Raw genomic sequence first — 27986 nt, 5'->3', positions numbered from 1 at the left:
TCAATCTGTTCGACCTGAAGGACGAGGAAGTCGGGGAGCTCATGTCAACCAATCAGGTGCGGAGGCTCCACATTGAACCTTTATTTTGGTGTAACATCGACCCCTTGAAGGGAAAAGCCGAAAGGAAAAGAAGATCGTCAAATCTCTTTAGTTTTATTTTTGTTTTGTTTTCCCCACACAAATAAAGTTAAAACGGCATAATTCCAACTCCACTTTACAAGCTTGTAACGATGAAATTATCGGACATCAAGAAGTTTAAAGTGGCCGAGCTGCGGTCGAGGCTGAACCGAGCCGGTTTGGACAGCCAGGGGCTGAAAGCAGAACTTGTGGAGCGTTTATGGTCTTTACTGGATAACAACGGCGGTCAAAGAGAGAACTTACGTGAACAGGACGTTCAACAACAAAGTAATTCGCCTCTCTTTAATTATCACCGATTTATGTAAAATATTCATGTATCTGTGCCGATGACCATTTTGTAGGTATGTTGCGTCACACGCGTGTATGATTTTGAAGTGCGCCTTTCAACACTTTCATGTCTTTCAATTCCTTGATCTCCTTGATGTGCGTATCACCCTGATGCATAGCACACGCTTGCAAATTGTATAAAAAGAGCTGTCGCGGGACAGAGAGATGGGGCGAACCACGGGGCAGAATCATCTCAGACTCATCTCGGACTCACAGACTCAAAGAGATTTGCAAAGCCCCGTACAGGCGCCCGGCTCACGCCGGGCGTCGGACGGACATCACGGCACGACTTGCTCGCCTCCACGCCGCGATCAAGCTCTGCGCGTCACCTGCCTGGGAGATCTGACAACGAACCTACTTACAAATAAAGAGAACCATCAAACTCTTAAAGAGTTTGATGTTTCTTTTTATACAACTCTTTGTATGGGGCTTTGCAAATCTCTTTGAGTCTGTGAGTCCGAGATGAGTCTGAGATGATTCTGCCCCGTGGTTCGCCCCAATCTCTCTGTCCCGCGACAGCTCCTTTTATACAATTTTCAAGCGTGTGCTATGCGTCAGGGTGAGACGCACATCAAGGAGATCAAGGAATTGAAAGACATGAAAGGGTTGAAAGGCGCACTTCATAATCATACACGCGTGTGACGCAACAGGGCTCCCCTCCTGGATCCGAAGTCGGTGAAAGCGATGAAGGAAAATATTCATGTATCTGTGCCGATGACCATTTTGTAGGTACACCACAGTGACCTATATTCCACCGCGATTGATTGAGTTTTACGCTCTTTTTGCTAACACTAAAGTTTATAAGGGTGAGTAAATTGTATTTTTATAACTCATTAGAAGTGGTAAATCTGCCTGCATTCGATCGTTGATATTTGCAAATTTATATTTTGAAGCTTTTCTTGTGTTTTCTGTCCTTGTTTAGATTTTCAAAAGCTTTCCAATGGTACCTTAGTCGTTATGATCTGCCAAAAAATTAAGAAAGTTATGATAGTTTAAAATGTAATACAGAACTCGTAAGAAAAGAGAAAAATCAACCGCTCTTTTATTTTGTGAATATGCGGAAGAACACTGCATTTGGTACTATTGTATAGAGTTCTTCTGTGCACACTCTTTTTCCTCCGACTTCACTTCCACCCTCTCCCCCACCCCTGTCAGGTATCGCAAAGACCCCGGATTTGGTGGTGGCCTCCACCTCCTCTTCCCGACTTCTGTCTACTTCCCACCCAGAGCCAGCCAGTGTCACGCTACTGTGTGGACCAGCAGATCGGACCCGAGAGTTTTCTGATTCCTCCACGCAGACAGAAACTGAAGACATCCCAAGGTGTCCGTTACTCAATGTTGATGACTGTCAAGCCGAGAGGACCAGGGTGCAACCGGCAGAGGAGGAGCGAGGACGAGCGTTTTATGAGTTTAAAGAGGAGATACGATATAAAAGGTAATGGGGAAGTTGAACATCTATGGTTGAGTTGTCAGTACAGTGTATTTGATTTTAAAAGGAGCACTTTTGGAACTTTTGGACTGTCTTGTAGTCATGAGATACTCTGTTTGATTTTTGAAAATCAAATTTTACAGAGTGGGTGTAATTGAACATGTTATTATTGTTCACCAGAGCCAAACTACCACAAGGTCCATTGGAGCAAGATGAGGCAAAAGAGGAAGATGAAGATACGCTCAAATTGAATTCATGTGAGTATTTACACACATTTTCAAACACCTTTTATGATAATATTGTCTCATTAATACTATTCTATTTTCACTTAGACGACAGTCACCTGCATTTCCAAGTGGGCCCCGACGGCGCATGCGGCCAGCCACGATTCTGGGACAGATTTCCTCTCCTATGGTCTGGATGCAGGCTCACCCATGGTGTGTCACATGGCAGGGTGGGCTTCGAAGTGAGGCTTGAAAGGAGGTTATTGAGCTCTCAGTCAGATGGCAGCAACCAGTCCTACGGGATGCGGATAGGCTGGTCCTTGGTCCAGACATCCCTACTGCTGGGTAAGAGTTTATTGTCAAAATGATTGTGACCGTCAGTTTTAGTTTATCACTCAAAAATTATCTGCTGTATTTTATAAATGTTATTGTGTGATTATTTCACAAACGCAAGATAGATGCAATAAATACAATGGCCTTTATAGAGTGTATATAGAGCAAGCGTATGTTCCCAACTGGCCAATGCCTTCTGTACTAACTAACTAACCATTACAACTATCCATTTTGACAAAACAGGCATACTCAAAGGTATCTTAACTGCCATAAAACCACACAGCTCTTACAGAATTTTACAACACTTCTTAGACAGTTCATGTGTCCAGGAATGCAAGTGGAATTGGTTCTCAAGCAATAGTCAACAGTTTAATAATTGTTTAATAATGCAGACATTACAGACATGAGACCAGAAGTGTTGATTCATGAAAGAAGCGACAAAATGCATTGAAATCCTTGAATTTTATTCATACAGTCTTAAAGATTTATTTTAAATCGTCAAATATTTCAGAGACAATTATCATGGGATCTCCAAATCAGGGAGAAACATTTCTAAAATGATAGCTTAATTGGATTGGATTCGCGTGGGTTTTCTCCGGGTCCTCCGGTTTCCTCCCACATTCCAAAAAGACATGCATGGCAGGCAGATTGAAGACTCCAAATTCTTCCTAGGTGTGTGTGAGAGTGACTGTTGTTTTTCCTTGTGTGCCCTGTGATTGGCTGGCAACCAATTCAGGGTGTCCCCCGCCTCGTGCCCGAAGACAGCTGGGATTGGCTTCAGCACCCCCGCGACCCTAATGAGGAATAAGCGGTACGGAAAATGGATGAATGGATGGATTTGCCTTTATTAGTTTCACAGTGGAGAAATTTACATTTCACAGCAGCAAAGTGATGAAAGGAATGAAAGTAGAAAAACAAAATACATGAGCATTATCATTAAGGTTTCATATACAAGGGATAACTAAGCTAGTTCTATTTGAAAAGAGGTATGTTTCTTAAGTTATGTAAAACATAGTACATGTAGTATTGAATTTGAGTTCCTTCAGAAAGCAAATGACATACCAGTTCGGAAACACATTTTCTTTCTGTCTTCAGGTGAAGATGCGTTTTCTTTCGCTTATGATGGACGTGCAAGAAGAGTGACATGTGGGAGAGAAGAAGAGTTTGGAGAACCATATTGTGAAGGTGACATCATCGGTTGCTATGCTGTGAGTCACTTGAGCCTTGAAATTTCTCTCGCTCCACAAACGTAGGTGGGGTGTACCCATACCCATTTATAACATCTTGAGCTTTTTTTGAAAGGCGAGACTCCGCAACTGACAATTAAAAAACAAGTTACTGTCCTCGAATGACAACCAATTCAAAACAAGTGTTGCTTTTTGTTTTCTTTTTATCTTTTGGTGTTTGTTTTATTTCTTCAGATGTTAAACAAGCTTTTGAAGTTTCAAATTGTTTCCCAAACTTCAACTTCCACAGAAAAAAATTCAACAGCAAAGCATATGAAAACACGTGCTCCATCACCACTACACATACTGCCTGAAGACAGCTGGGATAGGCTCCAACATACCTGCGACCCTTGTGAGGATAAGCGTTGTCATGGCCCTAACTGTAGAGTTGTACAGTTTAAGTCAACTTTTTTTTTTTAATTAGAGGTTCGGAAAGTCTTTAAATATAGCAACTAAATGACAAAGTTGGCAACACTGACTTTGGTATTGATTAATTTCCCAGCCCGAGTATGAAGGATTACGGTGCACTAATCCGGATTGATGTCATCCCACAGTCTTTCTCCACGGATGGTGGCGTTCAACTCTCCTTCCACAAAAATGGCCGTTTTCTGGGCGTGGCCTTTTCCCTGGAAGCTGTCGAACTTGCAGGCCGTGCTCTGTACCCTCATGTGATCTGTAAAAGCTGTGCGGTTCGCTTCCTTTTGGACCCCACGGCTCCTCCCTGGTACCCCGTTCCCCCGGGCTTCACCACACTGGCAGAACTCTCCGCCCTGCTGAGGCATCGTAATGTATCTCCACCAAGCTCCAAAGCACAAAGTGAGGTGAATTTCAGGCAATAGATTACTAGAAACCTTGCAGTGCGCACCTTTTGGAAAATAGTCTTCCACCATCTTTTTGGGATTTGCAGATTATTATTTCAAAATGTATGGAATTATAATCTACACACCCCTGTTGAAATGCCACATATGTGTGATACGAATAAAATGGGACAAATATATATCATTTTAAACTTTTTCCACCCGTGATTTGACCAATACCTCTTTCACCATGATTATAATTATGTAAACAGATACTTGCATCACTGGCATTATGAAGATATATTGATATAATTATTTAGTTAACAAAAAACACAGATAAAAACACAATGTTTAATTTGGATTGTTGGGGCAGCATTTGCCCATTGTACAGCCGCCCCCGCTTGCACCTCATATTATTCCAGACATATATAAATTAGGAATTAACTTTTTTTCTGATGAAAGAAGAGATTCTAAGGTTTCTTACAATGCATTGAATGTTCATCTAGTACTAAAACTCAATATTCTGTGGGTCCTGAAATTTGAGTGAAAATGACAAAAACCCTGGCACTGGAGTGGACACATTTTTGCACATCGTCTGGCCGTGAATGAATTAAGTTGTTTCGAAAGTCCAAATATTTTAGTAGCTGTTCCCTTACCCTCCGTTGTTTATTTTAATGTTCTCTCTTTCAAGTATTTCTTTTGTTTTTCAATCATGGTGAAAGAGGTATTTGTCTATTTGAGGTATTTGATATATCTTTGTCCCATTTTATTCGTATCATGCATATGTGGCATTTCAACAGGCCTGTGTAGAGTTTGGTATCCAAGAAACACACTTCAAGGACAACCGACGTCTCCGGACAAGTTGTGTCCATAATTTGTAAAATCGCTTCAAATGACTTCTACTGAGCGTATTTTACAAAGATTCCACCGCATATAGCTATATTTTACGTTTTAAGACTCGCGCTGAATATTCCGGAAGTCTTGTTTTTGAGTTGGTGACGAGTCCTCACCCTACGTCACTGAAGGAATGCCCCTCACCGAGAAAGCCCCACCACCTCAATGCATTTTGCGGTACTTTGTTTGGTCTGAAAACTTCGTGTAGATCCGTGTTGATGGCGAAACTTGAAGGAGAACACATAAATAACGCGATGGTAAATCGTGTGTTGCGCCAAGACTTCTACAGTGTATTTGATGTTCGCTTTCAAAACGTCCCAGGAGACAATTTACACGGAGCTTTGTCGCCCTCTTCTGCCTTTTTTTGGAGTACTGTGAGTACGAAAGAGTTTGTCACTACATTTCTCTCCAGATGCATCAAAATGACCGGAATAAATTCTTTAATCAATTGCAAACATGTATGCTTTCCTCTTCAGAACTATTTGAAGCATATTCATAACTGGATGAGTAACAAGAAAGCATCTTTTCCGAATCTGAAGCCATTGTTTTGATTCTCCAGCAAGGCAAGACGTCTTGGGGTGACACCACGAACAAGGGGACGGGACCTTCTGAAACTGGCCACTTCCGGGTTCAATTTGAAGTAGTTTTTGGACACTTTAAGTCATTGTTATTAGCATTTTGCATTTGACAAAAAAAAAAAACGTTTTTCTGATGTCAATTAGGAAACAAAAAAGTGATGTCGGTTGTCCTTTAAGTGTGGTTTATTTGTTCAAAAAAGTAATGTATGATGAGTCTGAAATAATGTTAAAATTTTGTGAGATCATTTTGTTTTAGACCATTTGCAAAAACATTTGGAGGGCACTTATTACTTCCCTTATTTTGATTTTCACGGCAGCGCTCTGATCTTTTTCTGTGCTTCCATCTGCGTCTGTGTAGGTATTGTTAATGGTGGGTCTTCCTGGTTCCGGCAAGAGCCACTGGGCCAGAGCGCACATTCAGCAGCACCCAAAGAAAAACTACAAACTGCTGGGCACGGAGGAGCTTCTGTCATGCATGATGGTCAGTCTAAAACCAACACGTTGCGCACTCATCACAAGTGTCCTTCAAGTGACTCAAACATGTACAATTGTGCGTTTTAGGGCGAGGGTACAAGGGAGCGCCGGCTACAGCAGTCCACCCAGTGTCTGACTGAGTTAATAAAAATGGCCGCTCACACACCAGGCAACTACATCCTGGACCAGGTAAGGGTTCGGTTTGAAACAAATGTAGAGGTTGGGTGCTCAGCGGATCTCCTTGATCTCAGGTCCTGATACAACTTTTCACTTTTATATTCACGAAAAATGAGTTATAATAGTCTGACTTCTTTGTTTATTTTTAGTGAACATTTTGGGATCATGTGTATTTGAAATTAATCTGTAGCGATCTATTTTTTCCCACAAAAAGTTTCATTTTTTGATTTAATTATTTTCTCTGTTTTCTTTTTTAGCTAACAACCTCTTCAACTAATGTATTAAATTGTTTGATTCTGCACATCAAAAAAAGAAAAGAATTCAAAAACCTTTTTTTTAGTTGTGCTCAATTTTTTTAATATTTTAAATACCTGACAGTGAATAGATATATACCTTGAATCCATTTTGTTTGCATTTATCCTAATACAGCGCGGTCAAAGGTTTATTTTTGCCGAGAAATCCTCCAAATGTAGTTTCTATTGGTTTTCTACTTTTAACAAATGTTGTTTAAAGTAAAGCTTTGTTTAATGTATTACTAAATGAAGCATAAAATTCAGTTACATTCTGCAATATTATTTATATACTGTATATTTACATTACATCTTCTACAAATACACTTTGATTCGGTTGCATCACAATCAATAACATTTGGGAATATCACAATGTCCATGTTGTTTTTTTGGAATATTGCAATATTCCCTTGTGGGTGTTTGTTTGTTTGCAGTGCAACACTCTCTTCTCTGCGCAGCATTACAAGCTGCAGCTGTTCTCTGGCTTTGGACGGCGTACTGCAGTGGTGCTTTTTCCCTCAGCAGATGAGTGGAAAAGACGACTGTCGGAGCGCCAAAAAGACGGCGAGACCATTCCCGAGACTGCTCTGCTCAAACTTCAAGGTGTGCCTGGATTTGCAGCAGTCTTGACAAAATAGCTTTTCCAAAATGTTCCCAATCCTCCTTTCTAGTCAGCTGCCGTCTTCCCGATCAGCTGGGCGACGTCTTGGATGAATTACGCTATGTGGAGCTAGAGCAAGATGAGGCATGGACGCTGCTTCGGGAGTATAAAGATGAGGCACGACGGCTACTGCCTCCTGTTACCAAACCGGAGAAACCGAAGAAGTGTTTGCTGAAGAAACGACCACACGAACCACCTCACTGGATAAGGTGAAGTGGAATGAAAAGTACGTATAATACTAAAAATAATAAAACATTTTATTTGCCATGCAAAACTCTCAAGGACACTTTACAGTCTAGAGATAATAATTTTATTTTTTGCGGGTGAGCAGCGGCAGCCATTCACGCCAGCTCAACCCCGAAGTAACACAAACTCACATGGAATATCAGAAGAGTTAAAAAAACAACAATGTAACAACTGGAAGCCCATGCCTGTGTTTTTGCCTCGGTGACTACCGAGGCTGCATTCCGCTTGGCTAATCGATACTTGTCAGCTGTCTCAGGGGTCCCACAGGCCATATAGGCCCGATAGGACTCCTTCAGCTTTACGGCATCCCTTACTACTGGTGTCCACCAGCGAGTACGAGGGTTGCCACGACAGGCACCAAGCACCTTACGGCCACAACTCCGATTTGCCGCCTCAGCAAGGGAGGGACGGAACATGGTCCATTCGGACTCAATGTCCCCCAAACTTCTTCTGACAGGGGATTCCGCCAGACGTTCGCAACAAACCCTCACAACACGTTTGGGTCTGCCAGGTCGGACTGGCATCTTCCCCCACCAACAGAGCCTACTCACCACCAGGTGGTGATCAGTTGACAGCTCCGCCCCTCTCTTCACTCGAGTGTCCAAAACATGAGGCCGCAAATCCGATGATACAACTACAAAGTCAATCATCGAACTGCGACCAAGGGTGTCCTGGTGCCACGTGCACATATGGACACCCTTATGTTTGATATGTCCAATAACAAAACACCACTCCTGTTCTGATCAGGGGGGCCGTTTCTCCCAATCACGCCCCTCCACGTCTCACTGTCATTGCCCACATGAGCATTGTAATCACCCAGCAAAACAAGGGAGTCCCCAGGGGGAGTGCTCTCCAACACACCCCCTAAGGTCTCCAAAAATGATGGGTACACTGAACTGCTGTTTGGTGCATATGCACAGACAACAGTCAGAACCCGTCCCCCCACCTGAAGGCGGAGGGAAGCAACTCTTTCGTCTACTGGGGTGAATCCCAATGTACAGGCGGCGAGTCGGGGGGGCAATAAGTATGCCGACACCTGCTCTACGCCTCTCACCGTGGGCAACTCCGGAGTGGAAGAGAGTCCAACCCCTCTCGAGAGGGCTGGTACCGGAACCAAGGCTGTGTATGGAGGCAAACCCAACTATGTCTAGTCGGAACTTTTCGACCTCGTGCACCAGCTCGGGCTCCTTCCCTGTAAGTGAGGTGACGTTCCACGTCCCAAGAGCTAGCTTCTGCAGTCGAGGGTCGCACTGCCAGGGTCCCCGCCTTTGGCTGCCGCCCAGCTCACAATGCACCCGAGACCTCTGGACCCTACCATGGGTGGTGAGCCCTTGAGAAGGGGGACCCACGTTTCCTCTTCGGGCAGAGACCGACCGGGCCCCATGGGTGTAGGCCCGGCCACCAGGCGCTCGCCGACGAGCCTCATCTCCAGGCCTGGCTCCAGAGAGGGGCCCCGGTGACCAAATCCATTTATATTTCTCTTCATATGGGGTCTTTTGAGTCGTACTTTGTCTGGTCCCTCACCCAGGACCTGTTTGCCATGGGTGACCCTGCCAGGGGCATAAAGCCCCAGACAACCTAGCATAGCTCCTAGGATCATTGGGACACACAAACCCCTCCACCACGTTAAGGTGACGACTCATGGAGAGGGACACTTACTATTCGTGGGGAAATTGGGACAAGACCATTCTGTGAATAGCAAAAATCTGCATGTAATTTACTGTATGTCCATTATAAATGCATTGGGGGAGCAAAACCCCAACAATTCTTGGGGGAAAATATCATTTAAAACAGGGGTGCTCATTACGTCGATCGCGATCTACTGGTCGATCGCGGAGGTAGTACTGGTCGATCGCAGCGTGACAGTAAAAAAAACATTTGTCAGCCTATCAAACGTCCCGTCACTTGATTGACATACAGGGCAACCATTCAGATGACAACTAAATTTTGACCTTTAGGTCGCCGCGCATGCGTAAACAACGGCGCTAAGCGCATCAAAATTTACAAGCTAGTCAGCGAATTACCTCAGATTTTAAGACCTTGCTAAAACGTTATGGTGATCAAAATGAGTGAGAAAGCTGGACCAAGTAAGAAGGCAAAAACACTACTTTCATACGGAATGGGAGGTGGACTTTTTCTTCACGATGTCATTTTCAAAATGCGTATTGCCAAGTGCAAGCAGACTTCTTGAATTACCATTGCATAATCCACCAACAAGCGTTATGCGCTAAAATGCTCAACATGAGGAAATGTGCTACCTCCTTGACTGCATTATTCGGCTCCACTTATTTATGTGAGTCAGCCTTTTCCTACATGAAGATCATTAAGTCCAAATACCGTTACACCATGACTGATGAACATTTGGAAATGTGCTTGAGGCTGGCTGTCAGCAGCTACTGTCCGGACTTTGCATCCCTGGCTGATTCAATTCAGTGCAAGTCATCAAAGTAAACTCAGGTAATTACAAATAATGTTAATAGTTATTTATTATATTATGTATATGTAGTTATGATGTGTGTTGTGCAATATTGGCTTATTCAGTTATGTAAGGTACATCAACATACATTGTACATACAAAGAATCCTTAAAACATTTGAAAATAATTATGTTTTGCATTTTTGTAGTGGTTAGATCATTTTGACCTGGTTGTTTTTATAAGTAGCTCGTGTGCTGAAAAAGTGTGAGCACCCCTGATTTAAAAACATTGAGGTGTGGGATGTAGTGGTTGGAAATAGGTGAATCTATGGGTCTTCTGATTAATGCAGCTTTTATGGAGTGTAACACAGAAATATCAACATGCCCGAAGAAAATGCACACAACTGACTTCGTCGCAAAAAGTTATTCAAAACCCTTTGGCATTTCCATTCATTTTCTTACCGAGAAGACTCGCAAACAGCTTAAAAGTAATGTAAATTCAGAATGAGGAAGTTTAAACTCGGCCTTAATATTAATCACTGAATATATTTTAGAAAGGTGGATGGGAGCTGCAAAGGGGAATATTTAAATACATTTGTCCATAATGTGCAGTTCATGTTGTAAAATTACATTTCTGCCTTTTCCTCAAGGCTGAAATAACATGCAGTGCTGGGGCCAGCATGTAAGTACATATCAATTTAGCACCACCAGATTTAAAAAGCACACAATCAGAACTGATTTTATGTTGTCCTATGTTTCACAGGGGGCACTACCTTGTCATGACCAAGCCTTTTATTATCCCAGTGTTCATGACGGATACTGATGAACAGGATATGGACAATCAGTCAGTCAGTCAGGCTGGATCAGCATTGAAATATTTCAGGACAAAACTGTAATTTTTATTTTTTAAGTATTAATTTGTTTTTTAATAACGCAATGTGGAATCTGTGAGACTAATAAAGGCAAATCCAATCCAAAACCTTGAATGCTCCGAAAAAGATTTTATTAAATTAAATGTTCAGGCTTCACTGTCTGAAAAAGCAGCAAAGCTCCCTTAGCGGATGGACACATCTCCTGCCACAGAGGGCTGCTTCCGTCAAGCTGCAACGCCTCCTGTTTGGAATTTGTAAACACAGTCAATATATTTTTTTGCGCAGATTTATTTATTTATTTTTTAGTAAGAATTTCTCACCGCTCGGCTGAGGAACACAATGTGTGTGGATTCGTTGGCCTCCGCTCTTCCCTTCCAATATAACTCTCGGATTTTGTCGGTTGACAGCGAACAACTCAGGACACAAAGACAAAAGTGACACTTTTATTATGCCAGATCTCGGGACGAAATGCTTCAGAGGACAGAGAAGATTTGGAAGTTGGACATTTTCCAACTCTGAGTAGAAACAACTCTGACTAGAAACATTTGCAACACCGCTTCCAAATACACAAAATGGGAAAATCTACTGTACTCAAACATTTACCTTATTTTCTGGTGTACTGTATAAGGCGCACCCCCTAATGGATGGTGTATTGTCAAACCTTCTCAATATAAAAGGCACACTGGACTATAAGGCGCACCTCCAATGAATGCCAAATGTTTTCCTAATATAATTTATCAATATATCAACGTTTTATTCTACATATTATACACATTATAAGGCGTTACAGTACAGGCCGGGGTTACGTTATGCACCAATTAGCTAAAGGGAAACTCAACAAAAGAGTCAGTCCGGCCTCCTTGTGTGGAGTTTGCATGTTCTCCCCAGGTCCGCATGGGTTTTCCCAGGGTTCTCTAGTGTCCTCCCACATTCCAAAAACATGCATGGCAGGCTGATTGAACACTCCAAATTGTCCGTAGGTGTGAGTGTGAGCACAAATTGTTTGTCTCTGTGTGCCCTGTGATAGACTGGCGATCAATTCAAGGTCCCCTGCCTCGTGCCTGAAGACAGCTGGGATAGGCTTCAGGATCCCCCGCCCCTCATGAGGAATAAGCGCTATGGAAATAGGTTTTCTGTGATGTGGGAAAAAAATCATCCTCAAATTAGAGTATACCTGATGTAGAACTCAGCACTTGGTTTTCCGGCACTAGTGTGATTCAAGATCACACCCAACAGCAGTGGTTCTCCAAGAGAACTCAAAGGAATGTTCACCTGCTGGCAAATGGTCATTAGTAAAAATAAGGAGAACATAGATGGGCACAGCAATAACTCTGTATCAATAACTTCTCCCACCAGATTTCTCATTTTCAAGTGTTCCCTTAAAGCACAACCGACGCCTTGGACAAGTTGTGTCCATAATTTGTAAAATCACTTCAAATGACTTCTACTGAGCGTATTTAACAAAGATTCCACCGCATATAGCTATATTTAACATTTTAAGACTCATGCTGAATATCCAGGAAGTCTTGTTTTCGAGTTGATGACGATCCCCACGTGACGTCACGTTTGGAACGCCCCTGATCGAGAAAGCGACACACAATGCATTTTGCGGTACTTTGGTCTGAAAACTTCGTGTTTATCCGTGTTGATGGCGAAATTACAGTAAAGTCTCGTTATATCGATATTCTCGGGAGTCGGAAAAAATAGAGATATACGGACTATCGATATATCCGATCTTGCGCCGAACTGCATTAAACATGGGCAATAAATGGGGGATCTTTGATATGGCATGTAATTTTCTCCTTGAGTTCATGGATTGCGTATCTAGCATGCTTTTGTACTGTAGTGAAGTGAAAAATAAACTTATGCATTAAATAAAAACCTCATTTATTATTTTCATAACGCACTCCTGCAATAGTGACTCTGAGTAGTACTCGACAGTGTTCTAAACACACGGGAAAAACCACGAACGCCAGCATGTACATACTATATGAAAAACTGATTATTGCAAGCGATAAAGATCTCTGAATACAACACAATTAAATACGTACATGTATGGAAAACAAAAACTGCAACGTTTACATTACTGACATTGATAAAGTGTTCTGCGGCACGTCGAACTCTTTCGCAATGGAGGATTTGCTCCTTGTTGGATTCTCCTCGACAGCCACTATTGCCTTTTCTTATGTTTCCCCATGGTTGAAATTGGTGTTGAACAACTGTATACTGTATAAGAAGACTACAGTATGTTTCAGATGCTATTGTAGCTCTGCTACACTGTGCAAGACACGAAAGCTGGTCACGTGACCAACGGTGTGACCGATACAGATTTAGCTCATGGTGGCACTGTATTGAAATCCTTAAGCAAATATCAATTCATCTTAAGCTGCTTTTGTATCGACACAAGCAGACCAAATTGGCTGGCGGGAGATGAAAAGGGCACCGTAGTAACCGGATTATGGTAATAACCAGGTATCGTACTAACCGGAACTAATTATACATAAAAGACTAGAAATTTGCCGGGAAATGAAAATAGTATCATAATATGCAGTACTATCAATACAACCGATATTGATATAACGAGACTTTACTGTAGAAGGAAAACACAATTAATGCGATGGTAAATCGTTGTGTGTTGCGCCAAGACAACTATTTGATATTCACTGACACAAATTCCCAGCAGACAAATCAGCCCATTTCCAACGGAGCTTGGGCGCCATCTTCTGCATTTTCTGTGTGCTACATTGCTGTCATTGACGGCTCGAATTGATATGGGAGGACTCCTTTAATCAATTGCAAACATTTCGGCTTTCCTCTTCAGAACTATTAGAATCATATTCATAACTGGATGAGTAACAAGAAAGCAAGAAAGCCGTTGTTTTGATTCTCGAGCAAGGCAAGACGTCTTGGCGTGATGTCACGAACTGGGGGCGGGACCTTCTGAAACTGGCCATTTCTGGGTAGTAGTTTTCGGACACCTTAAGTCATTTTTATTCATATTATATAGTTTTTCAATTGACTAAAAATATCAGCCTGTGTGTTTTGGGTATTTTAGATGCCATAAAGTGTTTTTCTGATGTCAGTTTGGAAACAAAAAAATTGAGTCAGTTGTCCTTTAAATTCACAAAAAAAGCAAATGACAGTTATATTACTCAAAGGTAAAGATTTTTTTCCCATAATTCTGGGATTTAATTTAGTTTTTAACTTCCCTCACCCCGCTCCAATTCAACTTTTAACCCAACATTCACTCGGATCAGCTATCACAGAATTATCCAATGTTTTTTTATTCATTGTTAATGTGAAAATAAGTCCCTCCTATTAGAAAATAGCACCTCATGTCCATATTTGTGCAAGGGTGATACTTTTACATTTATTCTTTAAAAAAATGACATAAATAGACTGCGGCCTGGTAGTCAAGTGGTTAGCACACCGGCTTCACAGTGCAGAGGTCCCCGGTTCGCATCCCGGTCCAGCCTCCCTGTGTGGAGTTTGCATGTTATCCCCGGGCCCGCATGGGTTTTCTCCGGGTCCTCCGGTTTCCTCCCACACCCCAAAAACATGCATGGCAGGCAGATTGACCACTCCAAATTGTCCCTCGGTGTGAGTGTGAGAGTGACTATTGTACGTCTTTGTGTGCCCTGTGATTGCTGGCAACCAATTCAGGGTGTCCCCCGCCTCGTGCCTGAAGACAGCTGATATAGGCTCCCCCACGACCCTGATGAGGAATAAGCGGTACGGAAAATGGATGGATGAATAGACAGGCAGTCCAATTCCATGCCTTGGCCATCCGTGTTTTTGTTTTGTCAAACTCTCCGGACTACATGGGGACCTCTTGACTTGCACAGGTGGGGCGAAGTGACCTTGCTTCGGACCAGAACGTTAACACCTTACTGAGATGTAAGGCTTACAAAAAGTGTTTCTGTGTTGGTTGCATACTTATGCATCATCCATTTGACCAAAAAAATGTGTGTGTGTGTGTGTGTGTGTGTGTGTGCGTGTGTGTGTGTGCGTGTGTGTGCGTGTGTGTGTGGATTTGAAATAGTGAAATGATTCGTCATTAGTGTGTTGCGACTGAAATGTAAGAAAAAAAGCCTTTGTTCAAAATGATCTGATTCTGATCATTTTTTCTGTTTTTTGATGATTCTTTCGACACAATTGTAAAAAGACAGGTTGGGAAAAGTCACTTGATAGAATGATCGTCTCTACTCCTCACCAACACCTTTGTACTAGAAAGGAAAGACCCACCTCATCTCTAATCTCAGCACAGATAGACGAGAAAAGCTCGGTGAGAACAGCCTCCGGATTCTTTTCCAACAGGTTCACGTCAACCTTGGCCTGACCTAGATGTTCGCATGCCACCTGAAAACAATCAAAAGGGTAAATAAACCCCATAAAAAACAACTGTTTAAATTTTTGTGCTAACACTTCATTTCACATATTCCATCTCTGTAAGATTTGACTTGTAGCAGTAAAAAGGCTTCCCCTCACCTTTGGTTCCGGGTGTCCACCAGGAAGGTCCAGTTTCCCACCTGCCTCAGCCACCTCCTGGCTCCTCCTGATGAACACCACCTGTCCATCGCCCGTACACACAACGGCACCCACTCCCAAAGGCTGGGCCAGCAGTGCCTGGCTGCCGCCAAATTCGGCCTCCCCCCGTTTGTGGAGCTCCGCTGCACGGGATGACCGGTTAGTGCCCAGGTAGTCTTTGTAAGAGGTGATGCCCACCCTCAGAGTCAGCAGTGGTGCAGTTGTTGGACTGTGTCTAGAGTCCAGGTTTTGGAATGATGGTGTGCAGGATGAGGATGAGAGTTGTGCAGTAGGCAGTGCGACGTGGAAAGAGTGCAGTCGGAATTTGGCACCATCAAAAAGCCACGGTTGCTTGGACACTCGCGCTGTCCATACCTCCTCGATGTGATATTGGAGGGCGGCGTCTGTCTGACGGTTATATCTTTGGGTAATAAGTCATGCTTTTTTTTCTTGATAGGATCACATCCTACTTTTATTATCTATTTTTTTTTTCCAGGAATGACAACGCGTAGCTGCTCCGAGAAAGTATTTTGACTACACTGATTCCCCCACCCCATGTCACATCTATGGATCCGAACACTACTGACACCACTGAAATTGTGCTTGATGACCCTACCTTTTAGACAGCTCCACCTGCACCTGGGACTGCCTCAGTCCCCGCCAGGCTGCGCAGTGCAGTAACAAAGAAACCTCAGGGTCCGTCATCCAGCCGTTCTTGTCCACTTTTTGACCTGAGAGATGATTTGTTTTTAATATAGTTTAGTACCGATACATCAGTACCAAGCCAATCCTTGCCTGAAAATAAGATATCAGGTACTCATGAAACCTGCTTGGCTTAACATTGCAAGAATATGCATGTGGGCTGATTGAACAATCGTTTCTGTGTGCCCTGTGATTGGCTGGCAACCGGTTGAGGGTGTCACCCGCTTACTGTCTGGAGACCGTTGAGATAGGATTCAGTACCCCCCGCAAACCTTGTGAGAATAAAGCTGTTCGGAAAATGAATCTCTACTCATGTCATGCCCACATCAGGCTCAGAATTTTTTAAACAATGACCTCTGGTTTTTTTGTTTATGGACATTAATGTTTATGTCATGTTTATGTTTGTTAAGTAATAATAAGTACCTTGCATGCTGGGTTTGAGAGGACAGTAATTTCATCTGTGCTGTATGTCATGCATATTAGCATATTTGACAATAAAGCTGACTTTGACTTTGACTTTGATTAAGCAGTTCATTCACAAATGAATAATAATAATAATACATTATATTTCAAGTGCCTTTCAAAGCTCTCAAGGACACTTTACAGTCACAGACAAGTATCTTCTTCTTTTCCTTTCAGCTTTTCCCTCCAAGGGGTCGCCACAGCGAATCAGTGTCCTCCATCTTTAGAGGATTGATTTGCATGTTTGTTTTGGCCAAGCTTTTACATCGTATGCCCTCCCTGACACAACCCTGTATTTATCCGGGCTTGGGACCGGCACAAGAAGACACTGGCTTATGTCCCCATGTGGCTACAGAACAAGGAACTTAATAAAGATGACGATGCTCAGTAAAAGGCTCCCAAACACAAAATGGTCATCGGCACAGCAACATTCAAAAAAGCAAAACTATCCTCACCATTTGATGACAATGCACAGACAAATCACAGACAATCCTCGGTCGTAGTGGCAACGTTAGATTGCTACCTTCAGCTTCAAACCGCGAGGGCGGCGACACTCCATTCATAACAAATCAGTTGATTAAATGCCTCCTTAATACACAAGCAATGAAACATCGATAAAGGTTTCAAATGCGCAAGCCATGCTACTGGTCAATCAAAAATGTGTTTCATGCTAGCCTTGTATGCTAAACTGTTACGTGATGGATAAAAATTGGATAGATGGAGGAGTTCACTTACGTACATTATATTTGGGTCGCCCGGTGCTGTCAAGCGGACACTCGTACTTCCTTGTTGCCAAAGTCGAAACATACTTTCTGCGTTTTGTCCACTGATGTCATTGGCTCACGGAGCTGCACGTGACCCAATCCGAACCACCAAAAAACAAATAATAAGCAATACAATCAATCGTTCTGACTATCGATGTGATAATTGCAGTTTTCTATGGCTATTAGCCTATTACATTACAAAATATTTCCTCAAGCAAGTTAATCACGTTCGCTGAAAAATTCAGACGGGGGTGCGGTTACAGATCATAAAAAATAGGAATAAGTAAAGCTACCAAGATTTATACAGTTGTTCACTTAACACAGAGAACGATTTGTTAAAATGATACCGTTAAGGTGATAACGCTCTGCGTGCATGTACTGATTTCACAAATAATATTGATGATTTTTCATATACCTTACATTAATATGAATGGTTAACTTTGATGTGTTCTTCTGAGTGCAGTAGTGGATTCTTTATTGTGAAAGTACACATTTCCGAATTCCGGAATTTAACTTTTGAGTTTTTCAACTCCACGAAGAACATTCGGTTATAAACCTTAGTCATTTCGATCTACCCGTTTTTTTGTGCGCATTTAGAATCAATGTAAAGTAAATTCCTTATCTTTTCCTTCGTGTATTTAACTGCAACGCTAAGTAGCTTGTCAGTCTCGAATGTTGTTAGCATGTTATGCACGTCACACAAGGGTGAGCGAATCCTTGCAGCTAACACTATCTAGCTTGAGTTGTGACATTAAAAAAGATCGTGATACTGGGACCGTTGTGAAATAATCGCTTTTTATTATCTTAAACATCATTCTTTGCTATTCACTGTTGCTGTTTTAATTTAACACCAATGTTGTTTTCCACAGGTGTAATCAAACGTGTGGTGCATTGGGTGCAGTTGGTGACGTCACCCAGTTGCTGCTTTTTCTCATGTGATAAAGGTACTGTACTTTATTTCTTTAATTAATAAGTTACTCGGGTTCGATGACTTACATCTTATTTTTAACTAAATTAACAAAAAAAAAACGATCAACTGCAACATTATGCACATATGGACATTTCATTCCAGTGGTGGGCCGTGCATGTTACTTCAGTAGTGCTGCGTCTGAATCACTCCACAGCTGCGAGTGTGGTGTGATTTACTACACGTTCAATAGAGGATGTCGTTGGCCAGGATATAACTTGTGACTTAACCTAAGAAATACTGTCATTAACTGTTCAATTTTTACTATGAACATGTGGATTCGTGATAACCTCATAAAATTGCAACATTATTTGCCATTTTTGCTAGCTTCAGATCTGCCCATCTATTCTTGAAAAGTCTGTGACAAAAATAGCTTTTACAGTATATCTGCAACCAAATCAATTTCTTCTCTTCCTTCAGCCATTGTGGGTTGACAAAACCGCTATTAAATCAACACAAAAAAATGCACTTATCACTAATGTTTAGTAATAATATGATTGGCTAGTGACTAGCCATTAATGTGCCTAGCCAATCACAATTTGCGAAAACTCCGACGTTTCCAGCGCCTTCCAGCAGGCCTTGGGTTGCCAACTCAAACTCTGATTGGTTAAAGCAACAGTTTCAGAGCCAATTACTTTTATGCTCCAGGGCCTGCAGAACTGATTGTGAAGGCGTCCAGGTAGATTTCTGACCCCGGTAACAAATGATGGCTGAAATATGATTGGTTAAACACGAAAACACACATCTGGAAGCAGCACACCAGGGAAAAAGAAATAAAAGGAAGCTGAAAGACAATTTGGAATTATTTAAGAAGAATTCATGGACAAAATATAATTCCCATTAGTCTGTGAGCCAGATACTTTTAGGCCAGCAGAAAAGGCCTTGCAGTCCCTGACGGCCCATCACTGTTTAATTAATTATAATTTTTAATTTAAAACAGATTATTTTCTTACAGACAGTGTTTTTAGGTGTTCAAATCAACCTGATTGAACACCTAAAAACACTTGTCTGTAAGAAAAGAATCAGTTTCAAATTAGATATCAAGTAGACAGAATGAACTTAATACAACTGTTTAATTAATTGATTATTTTGTGTACAACTACAGAGAACTATTATAACCATTATGGGCAAGATTACATTGAACATTTCATTGTGAACTATGAGTGTGAAAGAACTGACAATTAATATTGAACATAATATGTATGTTTTTAAAACGAAAACTGTTTGTATCAGATCAAATATTATATTGCATCAAATGATTGCATTAACTTTCATAGTGCAATGTTTATACGATAGAATCTATAGAGCTAACAATAGTCATTGGTAGTGGACGTTAATGGCGATGACCACAATGTTATAAACATGAATGTTAGAATGATTATCAGTGAACAGCACCTAATCATTTATTGGTGTAACTATATGTAATTTTCACGCCTAAGCATATGGTAATTGGCATGATATGTAGAATAATTTCAAGTTCATAGAATCATTTATGATGTTGCCATAATTTACCGTTTCCATTCCCTACATCAAGAATGTGCCATGTGGCGACTATTTTTTCAAATCATTTCTCACTTATGAAACTTAGATTACGCAAACAGTTAGCTATCAAATAACTAGAAATAAGATTGTTAATAGATTAAAAAGCTTTTAAGAAGGCAAATCTAGAAAGAATCAATTGATGTCAGTGATATGCAAATGTCAGTGTGACAGTGCACACTTGCTGATTGCTATATCCTATGAATCTCAAAGGGATTCTGTCAGCATGAAATTAATGTACCTGCTAATCTTAATCATCTAATATGAAGAATTTCAATAATGTGACTTTCACTAGTTGCTCAATGCTTGATTACCATACTATAATTTTACGTGGCCTCATAAACATGTCTATTACTCAATGATGTAGATAATAGCTTGTCCATTGAAATATATTTTAATGTAACATCAAGACTTTTTTGGCTGAAAAACTATTCATTCTATCTCATCATCAGCATCTTTAAATCAAACTGATCTATCCAGATCTATCCTGACACAATGTACGCACAAAGGGCATAGTAAGTCGAATATGGTAAAAGTAAATCAGAAAATTGATAATGCCATGAAATCTTCTAGTCAACTCAGATATCAAATACATCCGTTTGCAATCAGATTCTTATAACTCATGCTCATGTATTTTTACAATTGACTCTGTACTGAACACTCCATTTGAATTTTGTTTAACTTACGCTTATCTACATGGTCGGCACTGGTCATCAATGAGACGTCTTCAGACAACGTTCAACCTTAGCAAATAAGTATAGAGCACTTGCTTAGGACCACTTGTCATAATGCTTTAATCGAGCGATGAGTCATGCGAATTATGGACCATAGTAATGTATTGGAGTCTGATTCAGACATGCGATTTGCGTGACCATATTGGGTAGCAGTGGCACGTGGAGCTACAGGCAGTTGTGCTATCACAACAGGATTCGAAGTGCACTAACTCTCGATTCGCACATATATTAATTGTCATTATGGAGATACAACTCAATCTCAGTCCAATTTTAGTTTATGAACTGCATACTTCAGGTATTCTATAATACGGAACGTTACGTGAAAATCATGATTCCAGTAATTTAGCTTGTAGTACTATGCCTCAATTGTGAACATTTGAGTACGGATTCGCTTTTGTCACTATTGTGAACCATGCATATGTAGTTCTGATAGGAAGACAATCGAATGTAGTCACCACACGTTGCGGACAGATGTACTACAACACAGATCTGACGTGCAAATCAGTAAACCGAAATGCTCGAACAATACATTGGTGATTTGTCAAGTTAATGCAATGTAAATACTGTGTTAAATGTACGATTCTGGTTATCAGTACTAGCATCGGACGTCTTCATCACGAAGTTAAATTTACTTTCAACAACTATTGAATTTTAACATCTAATTTCACTGTCAGTGGTATCATGATAGCGCTCATAGCAGAAGTCCTGTCATCGTTACTACCATGAAGTTGTGTATTTCAAGCCTATGCAGGCTTTCCTGATTCATGCAACTGAGCTTGGTCGTCGGCTTGTGCACCCAGCAGTGCATCGAGTGGAGTTGAGTCAGGAACTGGATTGCACCTATACACATGGGCCATGGAGGACATCACATCTGTGACCAGTCTTATTTGTCATGTATTAGCCTGACTCACTAATGATGGCGTGTATGACCTAACTCTACAACATGCCACTATCATTGCTGAAAACATGATCTCAGTATTTCATTTGGTGACGTGGTGACAATCCACTGTCTTACTGTCATAGTAGTTTACCTCGTCTCGTGGACGAGTCTCCGTATCAGGTGTAGAAACGATTAGATTGTTAACGCAGATTACGTGAGACGATCATGCTGTTAGACTCGCAGCACTCGTACGAGCTTATGCATGGACAATACTGCCGCATGCACCTAATAATATCTAATAAACACAATACATCACAAGTATTATCCTGTATTAGTGCTAGTATGGAGATGACATTACTATCTATAGTATTTAATGCATGTAATCGTATTGTATTATCAGACTTGTTGACTACTAAGTGTTTTACTGTCGTGGTTAACACAATGTCGTATCGTACGATGACGCTATTAGTCTCACGTCTTGTGCAAACTCGTCACGTGTCCGACTGATTTCACCACCTGTAGTGGCTCTTGACGCATAGCCTGTGTGTATGTCCTATTTAATCCCTAAGTCAACGATGCGCGTTACATCATAGTAGATATATCAGTTGGAACCAGTCATGAATCGTGTTCTCACTGATTGTTCACTATGCTGTATTCGCACAGTATCAGTCTGACCTCACCTCTCGCTTGACGTATTATTTCTTACTGAATCATGTGTTTCATGTTGTACTTATCTTGTGTACGTTGTGCCCTTTTATGAGTCTATGCTAAATGTGTGAACACGTAGCATCTAGCATTGTGTGAGCATAGAACTTGCTGTGTTGTCTGTAGGTTTGAGTGTTTACATTTCGTTGTCGTACAAAAGCTGTAGCATAAAAATCAAAAACATATCCCATTTGAATATTGGAAATAAAATTATGTATTGTTTGTTGTATTTTCTTACATATTTCATTCATAGTTTTCCTTTATACATGTATATGTGAACAAGGTTAGTTTATTTTTCATGTTACTGAAAGATGTCACATGTAAATTTAGTATACCTAATTATAAGTTTAATACAATTAATCTAGAGACCCTCAGACAAGTATACAGTTTTGCACTACACTGAAATAGTGATCACGTTATAAACACTATCTTTCACTGACTCTAGAAAAGAATCCTATAATTGTCAATATGCTAGCAAGTAGTTAGTGTCTAGCAGTCTAAATGTGAAATGCTGTACATATTGCATGACTAAATAACTCCTGTCACCTTTGAATTAAAATAGTGCAATTGCTGAAGTGTGTCATCACCTGGCAAAGACCATTCATAATGTACGATTTGGATATCACATTCAAGTACATATTTGCATCTAAACTTACTGAGATAACGTGGTATGCATATGTGTAATAGACTGTGCACATAAATCATGCTATTTGGTCAAGTACCCGTCCTTATTAACGAATGAATGTTCCTACTTTATTCCATGTTGCACTATGTGAACTTCATGAGTATAGTGGTCGCTAATGCATTCCAATGTTAGATGATCATATTTATACTATCACCATGAATTACTTAGAGTCCTGTTTGCCTAAATGATAAACCACGCTCGTGTAATGTTCGACACATCACTGCTTTTATATTATCGCTCTGATTATTATTACCCTGCGAGCTCATAAGATGGCAAGGCCTCAGATGGACGTATCTATTGCAGGTGATTCAATAAGTTCATCAGGCATAGCAACTTTAACTGACTTGAACTCGTAAACATACTTGTAATTAGTGTAATAAAATAGTGTTCTTTATACTGCATGTATGCACTATATTATGAATCTTATTCACATATCTGGCTCCATAACATCTGTGGCCAGGAAATAGAGTTGCACAATGTGGTTATCATCTGAGATAGAATCATACATTTGCATGGTACATTTACCAATTTGGAAGGACATGATGTACTCAACCAGGCTTGTAATTACTGTTTGATACAACATGATTTTCCAATAATTTTGAGTATTAACATCATAGGTCATACAATAATCTGTACATATAATTGCAAAGAATGTGACAAACAATGACCGAGTTTCTGAATGTCTGTAATGCAAGCCAGATAGATAATGCTCAGGATGTACAGGAATTAACATCATAGCCTTAAGTATTTTATGAAAAGTCAATCATTGTAAGTTTGAATTATGTAATCAGCAATTATATGCTGTTTGAGACAAATATTGCATACATTGAAGAGGACTTATTACATATGTTATTGAAAATGTTATGAAATGATAGCTAACATTTGATCAGATGAATGAAATGGTGATTATGAAAGTTACAGCTGACCATAGAATTTGCGAATGAACGCTATTGACAATGAATGAAAATCAATGCCTAATCTTAAATTGAAATCAAAGCCAGGTAATGATATTTCCATTTGCAAATATTGGAGAAACATGAATTATTGCATAATGTGACATTAAACACATTGGTAATACAATGTCTTTAAATGAGCAATAATTCAATTGATTTAATGCAATTGAAAAGTCGTAATAGTTAAATGATCAAGGTTGATTTACATGATTTGCTTAAAATGAAGATACCGGTTCCTGAACGTGACTCCAAGAAGCTGATTCACGTAGGATTAAAAAGTAATTGAAACAAATGACAAGTTAAACTTCATATTGCAAGAGTATTCATATGACAGACTTGAAGTGTATGGCATTTTATAGGCTAACGATAAATGTTTAACTCAGCATAGTTTCAAGTAATTAAATGCAAAATTGACATCACTTGACAATGAGCAATACATTCTCTAATTGCTTCATGATTTGTAAATCTTTTGGCAATTACATTTAAAGCGGTTTCCTTTCGAAGCGATATGACTTTGGTGATTACGCGAACATTCGATTAACTAGTCATCCACAGCTAATGAGCATTTCAAACTGCTGCTCACAGGAAGGCTGCATGATGTCATGATCCAAGAATAATTCAATTTAAATCATGAGAAATGTTTAAAATGGCATCGAGCATAAAAGATTCTGACTCGGTTGCCATGCATTAAAGTGTTCAGTAAATAAAATGCGAATCTATGGCGTCAGCGATAGTAACCACGGCGTAAATATCAGATGAATATGTCTTGAAAATAGCATTTCATACAATCGACGTTAATGTAATCCGTTCTGCAGTTGCTCAATTAGAAATGTAAACGGCATAAACTGCAGTTAACCATACCGCTCAATTCACTGCAGCAACTTCAACATGAATTTAAAGCATAATTGGACTGTTAAATGTATGCTTATTCGTCTCGACTTTCGTATGCAATGTCAGAAATGTAAGCAAGTAATTGACGCGGCCATAGCCGGAGTATTCTAGCAGCTCATAGGCTATGTAAACATTTAGCAAATAGGTTAAACGACCTGGCTATCATGCAATCATAATGGTCTGCAACAGTCCAGATGCAGCAATAAGAAATTTTATGATCGAATCACAATAGATAGAACCTTTATCGCGAGCAATAGTCGATCTCAAGCTTGCATATTTGGGCTTAAAAGCATACTTGCAACATGCCAGAGCATCCGTAAATCAATTAGGCATACAGCAAAATCCTTGGACTACAGCACTTGCAAGCATGGTCGCAATATGCAATCTGCAGCTATGCAATATTGATAATTTCAGCAATTCATGAAAGTTGAAGGCAAATTGCTATCGAGCCTATCTATTTGTAACTCATATGGTAACGAACTCAAATACTGCATTATTCGTTACTTAGTACTACGCGATAAAGTGTCATTTCTTGAACAAAATGACATTGGCTTTCAATCTTCACTATATTGCATACATTTGGCCCTAAAGATTAATAAACGAAATTACAGATCCTATTGGTCAAATGTTCTCACTAGTAATATGTATTCATTCTCGCCATATTCATTATGCTACATAATCATTTGCTATCATATGGCAAACCCATTTACAGTCTGGAGTTATACACTTCCGGCAACGCATCGTCAGCCTGATGTACCGCTTCAAATGTTGATACATTCGAATTATTCACCTAGCTTGTACTTATTATAGTTCAATAACTTGCTTGCGTGTCCTAAGAACTAAATACTAACTGGTTCATTTCTGACGTATCAGCAAATGTGTTAGCTAATCGCAGCCTAAATGACCATTTCAACATCAAATTGGCAGTAGATTTACATGTGCTTCATTTCGGGACAAACATGTGACTTCGATAACAGTTCCAATGAGTGTTGCCATTTTCATCAGTCTCAGCAGATTTAAGCAGTTAGTCTGAAGCTCAATATGGAATGTTCTTTGCAATCAAGCCAATCAAGTCTACCTTCAGTAGGACAACAGATCACCACATGACACAGCTCTATTGACAGCTAATACATGCATCTTCAAGAATTCGTCAGATTAAGTCAAGATTACTAATCGATCTTTGGATGGCAACAGTTTACTCACAACTCCGTCGATTGCAAGGGCTAATGTTAGCATGGGGCTTGTCAAAGTGCCACTGATATTGGACTATTTCATCGATGGTATTGGTGGTATACCTTTTCTCCCAACAAAGACGAATCCTCCGGTCCATTCCAACCTGAAGTGTACGATACTTGTCATTTTTCTTACTCGTCGGGCTTATTTAAAAGGGATGTTTACCTGTTTCAACATGAATGCCCACCTAGGTCAGTATCATCCAATCAAAATTGCACTTTCCGCCAAATGCCGCCCAAACAGGAAATGAACAACGAAAAAGCGAGAATATATATTTAGTTTTATCGACGAGCCACGTGCAATCATCAAAAGAGCCATATATGGCTCCCGAGCCATAGGTTCCCCACCCTTGCTCTACACCATCGTATAGGAAAATGTTAAATATCTCAGTATCACAGGTAAATTAGTGATTAGTTTATTAAAGGGGTGTCTGGTGGTTTGGAGGTTGGTGTGTCCGCCTCGCAGTTGAGAGCTCCTGGATTTGTGTCTCCACTTTCTCTGTGTTCTGTCCTGCTCCGTTCCTACATTCCCAAAATATGACTGTTACCTAAATTGAAGACCCACTCTCCTTTGAGAAATGTGTGAATGCTTGTTTGTGTCCTTTGATTGGCTGGCGACCCAGTCCCTTGCCCAAAGGCGTATGTGATAGGCTTCAGCTCACTTACCACCCTAATGTAGACACTTGTTACAGAACATGAATGGTTGCTTTTATTAAGTTTGCAGCCGAGCATGAAACGAAAAGCCCTACAGTGAGCCATAAAACGGACTGCTTTCCCTTTATTTATGCCTTTGGATTCTTGAGCTGATATAAAGTGAAAGTGGTGTTTGGTTATATTTGACACTCTAGGCAAATGAACATCGGGCCGATTAAGCTTACCCTATGAATTGCACCATTAATCTCTTTGTGAAACATGTCTAATAAAGCTTTTTTATGGGTTGGCTCTCATATAGCAGTCTATTGTTACCAGTTAAGAGCTGACATTTTCACTAATTCCGTAATATATTTGTTGGAAATTGTGTCATGCTGATTTTCATATCTCTAGACTGTCTTTGCTCAATTGTCCTGGGGGTAGTCAATCACATTTGTCTACAATGAAATGGTTATTTGAAGGCCTCAGTTTGACTCTGCTCTATGAGTTATAATTTATGGTTAGTTTAAATTTGTTCGGAAATCCATTGTTTGTTTGTTTTATGGGGGGGGGGCAAAGTGGACAATTTAAAGGGTTTATATCAATCCTGTGAATCATGATTTGTATCTTCTCTCTCTCTCTCTCTCTCTCTCTCTCTCTCTCTCTCTCTCTCTCTCTCTCTCTCTCTCTCTCTCTCTCTCTCTCTCTCTCTCTCTCTCTCTCTCTCTCTCTCTCTCTCTCTCTCTCTCTCTCTCTCTCTCTCTCTCTCTCTCTATATATATATATATATATATATATATATATATACAGTAAAGTCTCGTTATATCGATATTCAAGGGAGTCCGAAAAAATATCGATATAACCGGGACTATCGATATATCCGACCCTGTTTGCATGTAATTTTCTCCGTGCGTGCATAGAAATAGTATCGATATAACCGGGACTATCGATATATGCGATATGTATGCGATATATATGCGATATCGATATAACGAGACTTTACTGTATGTAAAGTCTCGTTATATCGATATTCAAGAGATATAACGACACTTTACTGTGTATATATATATATATATATATATATATATATATATATATATATATATATATATATATATATATATATATATATATATATATATATGCATTCACTTTTTAAATTGGGTAAATATAATGCAGGAAAAAAATATCACTTGCTCAATAGGGAATAGTTTGTTTTAATAGCATTTTTATA

The 27986-nt window shown here is 40.3% G+C and overlaps 2 protein-coding genes across 6 annotated transcripts; one reads left to right on the top strand and one right to left on the bottom strand.

Annotated features, from left to right (window-relative positions):
• The first annotated feature begins 86 nt into the window (after positions 1-86).
• Positions 87-11178, top strand: LOC148901750 (heterogeneous nuclear ribonucleoprotein U-like protein 2). Its single transcript, XM_088989733.1, has 12 exons — positions 87-405; positions 1621-1900; positions 2075-2151; positions 2227-2463; positions 3547-3659; positions 4232-4498; positions 6305-6427; positions 6508-6609; positions 7322-7490; positions 7559-7774; positions 10860-10891; positions 10973-11178. The coding sequence occupies exons 1-10, from the start codon at positions 231-233 to the stop codon at positions 7759-7761; spliced, it is 1746 nt and encodes a 581-aa protein (XP_088845859.1). The 5' UTR covers positions 87-230; the 3' UTR covers positions 7762-7774; positions 10860-10891; positions 10973-11178.
• Positions 11179-11190: 12 nt separating this feature from the next.
• nudt22 (nudix (nucleoside diphosphate linked moiety X)-type motif 22) lies at positions 11191-17787 on the bottom strand. Of its 5 annotated transcripts, none has more exons than XM_088989735.1 (7): positions 17508-17787; positions 16225-16339; positions 15570-16029; positions 15327-15440; positions 12256-12356; positions 11402-11495; positions 11191-11322 (listed from the first exon to the last, which is right to left on the bottom strand). In XM_088989735.1, exons 2-7 carry the CDS (start codon positions 16311-16313, stop codon positions 11215-11217), a joined length of 966 nt encoding a protein of 321 aa, XP_088845861.1. In that variant the 5' UTR covers positions 16314-16339; positions 17508-17787; the 3' UTR covers positions 11191-11214. The 5 variants fall into 5 exon arrangements, with proteins under 5 accessions (XP_088845861.1, XP_088845864.1, XP_088845860.1 ...); XM_088989738.1 differs by having other exon boundaries at positions 15570-15843; XM_088989734.1 differs by having other exon boundaries at positions 17512-17787.
• Positions 17788-27986: the final 10199 nt, after the last annotated feature.

This window comes from Hippocampus bargibanti, linkage group LG02 (assembly GCF_051943395.1).
Source record: "Hippocampus bargibanti isolate YZ-2025 linkage group LG02, ASM5194339v1, whole genome shotgun sequence".
Classification (NCBI taxonomy): Eukaryota; Metazoa; Chordata; class Actinopteri; order Syngnathiformes; family Syngnathidae; genus Hippocampus; species Hippocampus bargibanti.
This window is presented reverse-complemented; position numbering and strand designations above follow the sequence as displayed.

What these genes read in the sequence shown, in the direction of transcription:
- LOC148901750 (XM_088989733.1), top strand. Translation starts at nt 231, where the DNA reads ATGAAATTATCGGACATCAAGAAGTTTAAAGTGGCCGAGCTGCGGTCG. An exon ending in CCAGACATCCCTACTGCTGG is followed by an intron (nt 2,464 to 3,546) that starts GTAAGAGTTTAT and finishes TTCTGTCTTCAG; the next exon opens with GTGAAGATGCGTTTTCTTTC. An exon ending in GCAACTACATCCTGGACCAG is followed by an intron (nt 6,610 to 7,321) that starts GTAAGGGTTCGG and finishes GTTTGTTTGCAG; the next exon opens with TGCAACACTCTCTTCTCTGC.
- nudt22 (XM_088989735.1), bottom strand. Translation starts at nt 16,313, where the DNA reads ATGACGGACCCTGAGGTTTCTTTGTTACTGCACTGCGCAGCCTGGCGG. An exon ending in AGTGCTGAGTTCTACATCAG is followed by an intron (nt 11,496 to 12,255) that starts GTATACTCTAAT and finishes TTGTGTCCTGAG; the next exon opens with TTGTTCGCTGTCAACCGACA. An exon ending in TTGTGTTCCTCAGCCGAGCG is followed by an intron (nt 11,323 to 11,401) that starts GTGAGAAATTCT and finishes AATTCCAAACAG; the next exon opens with GAGGCGTTGCAGCTTGACGG.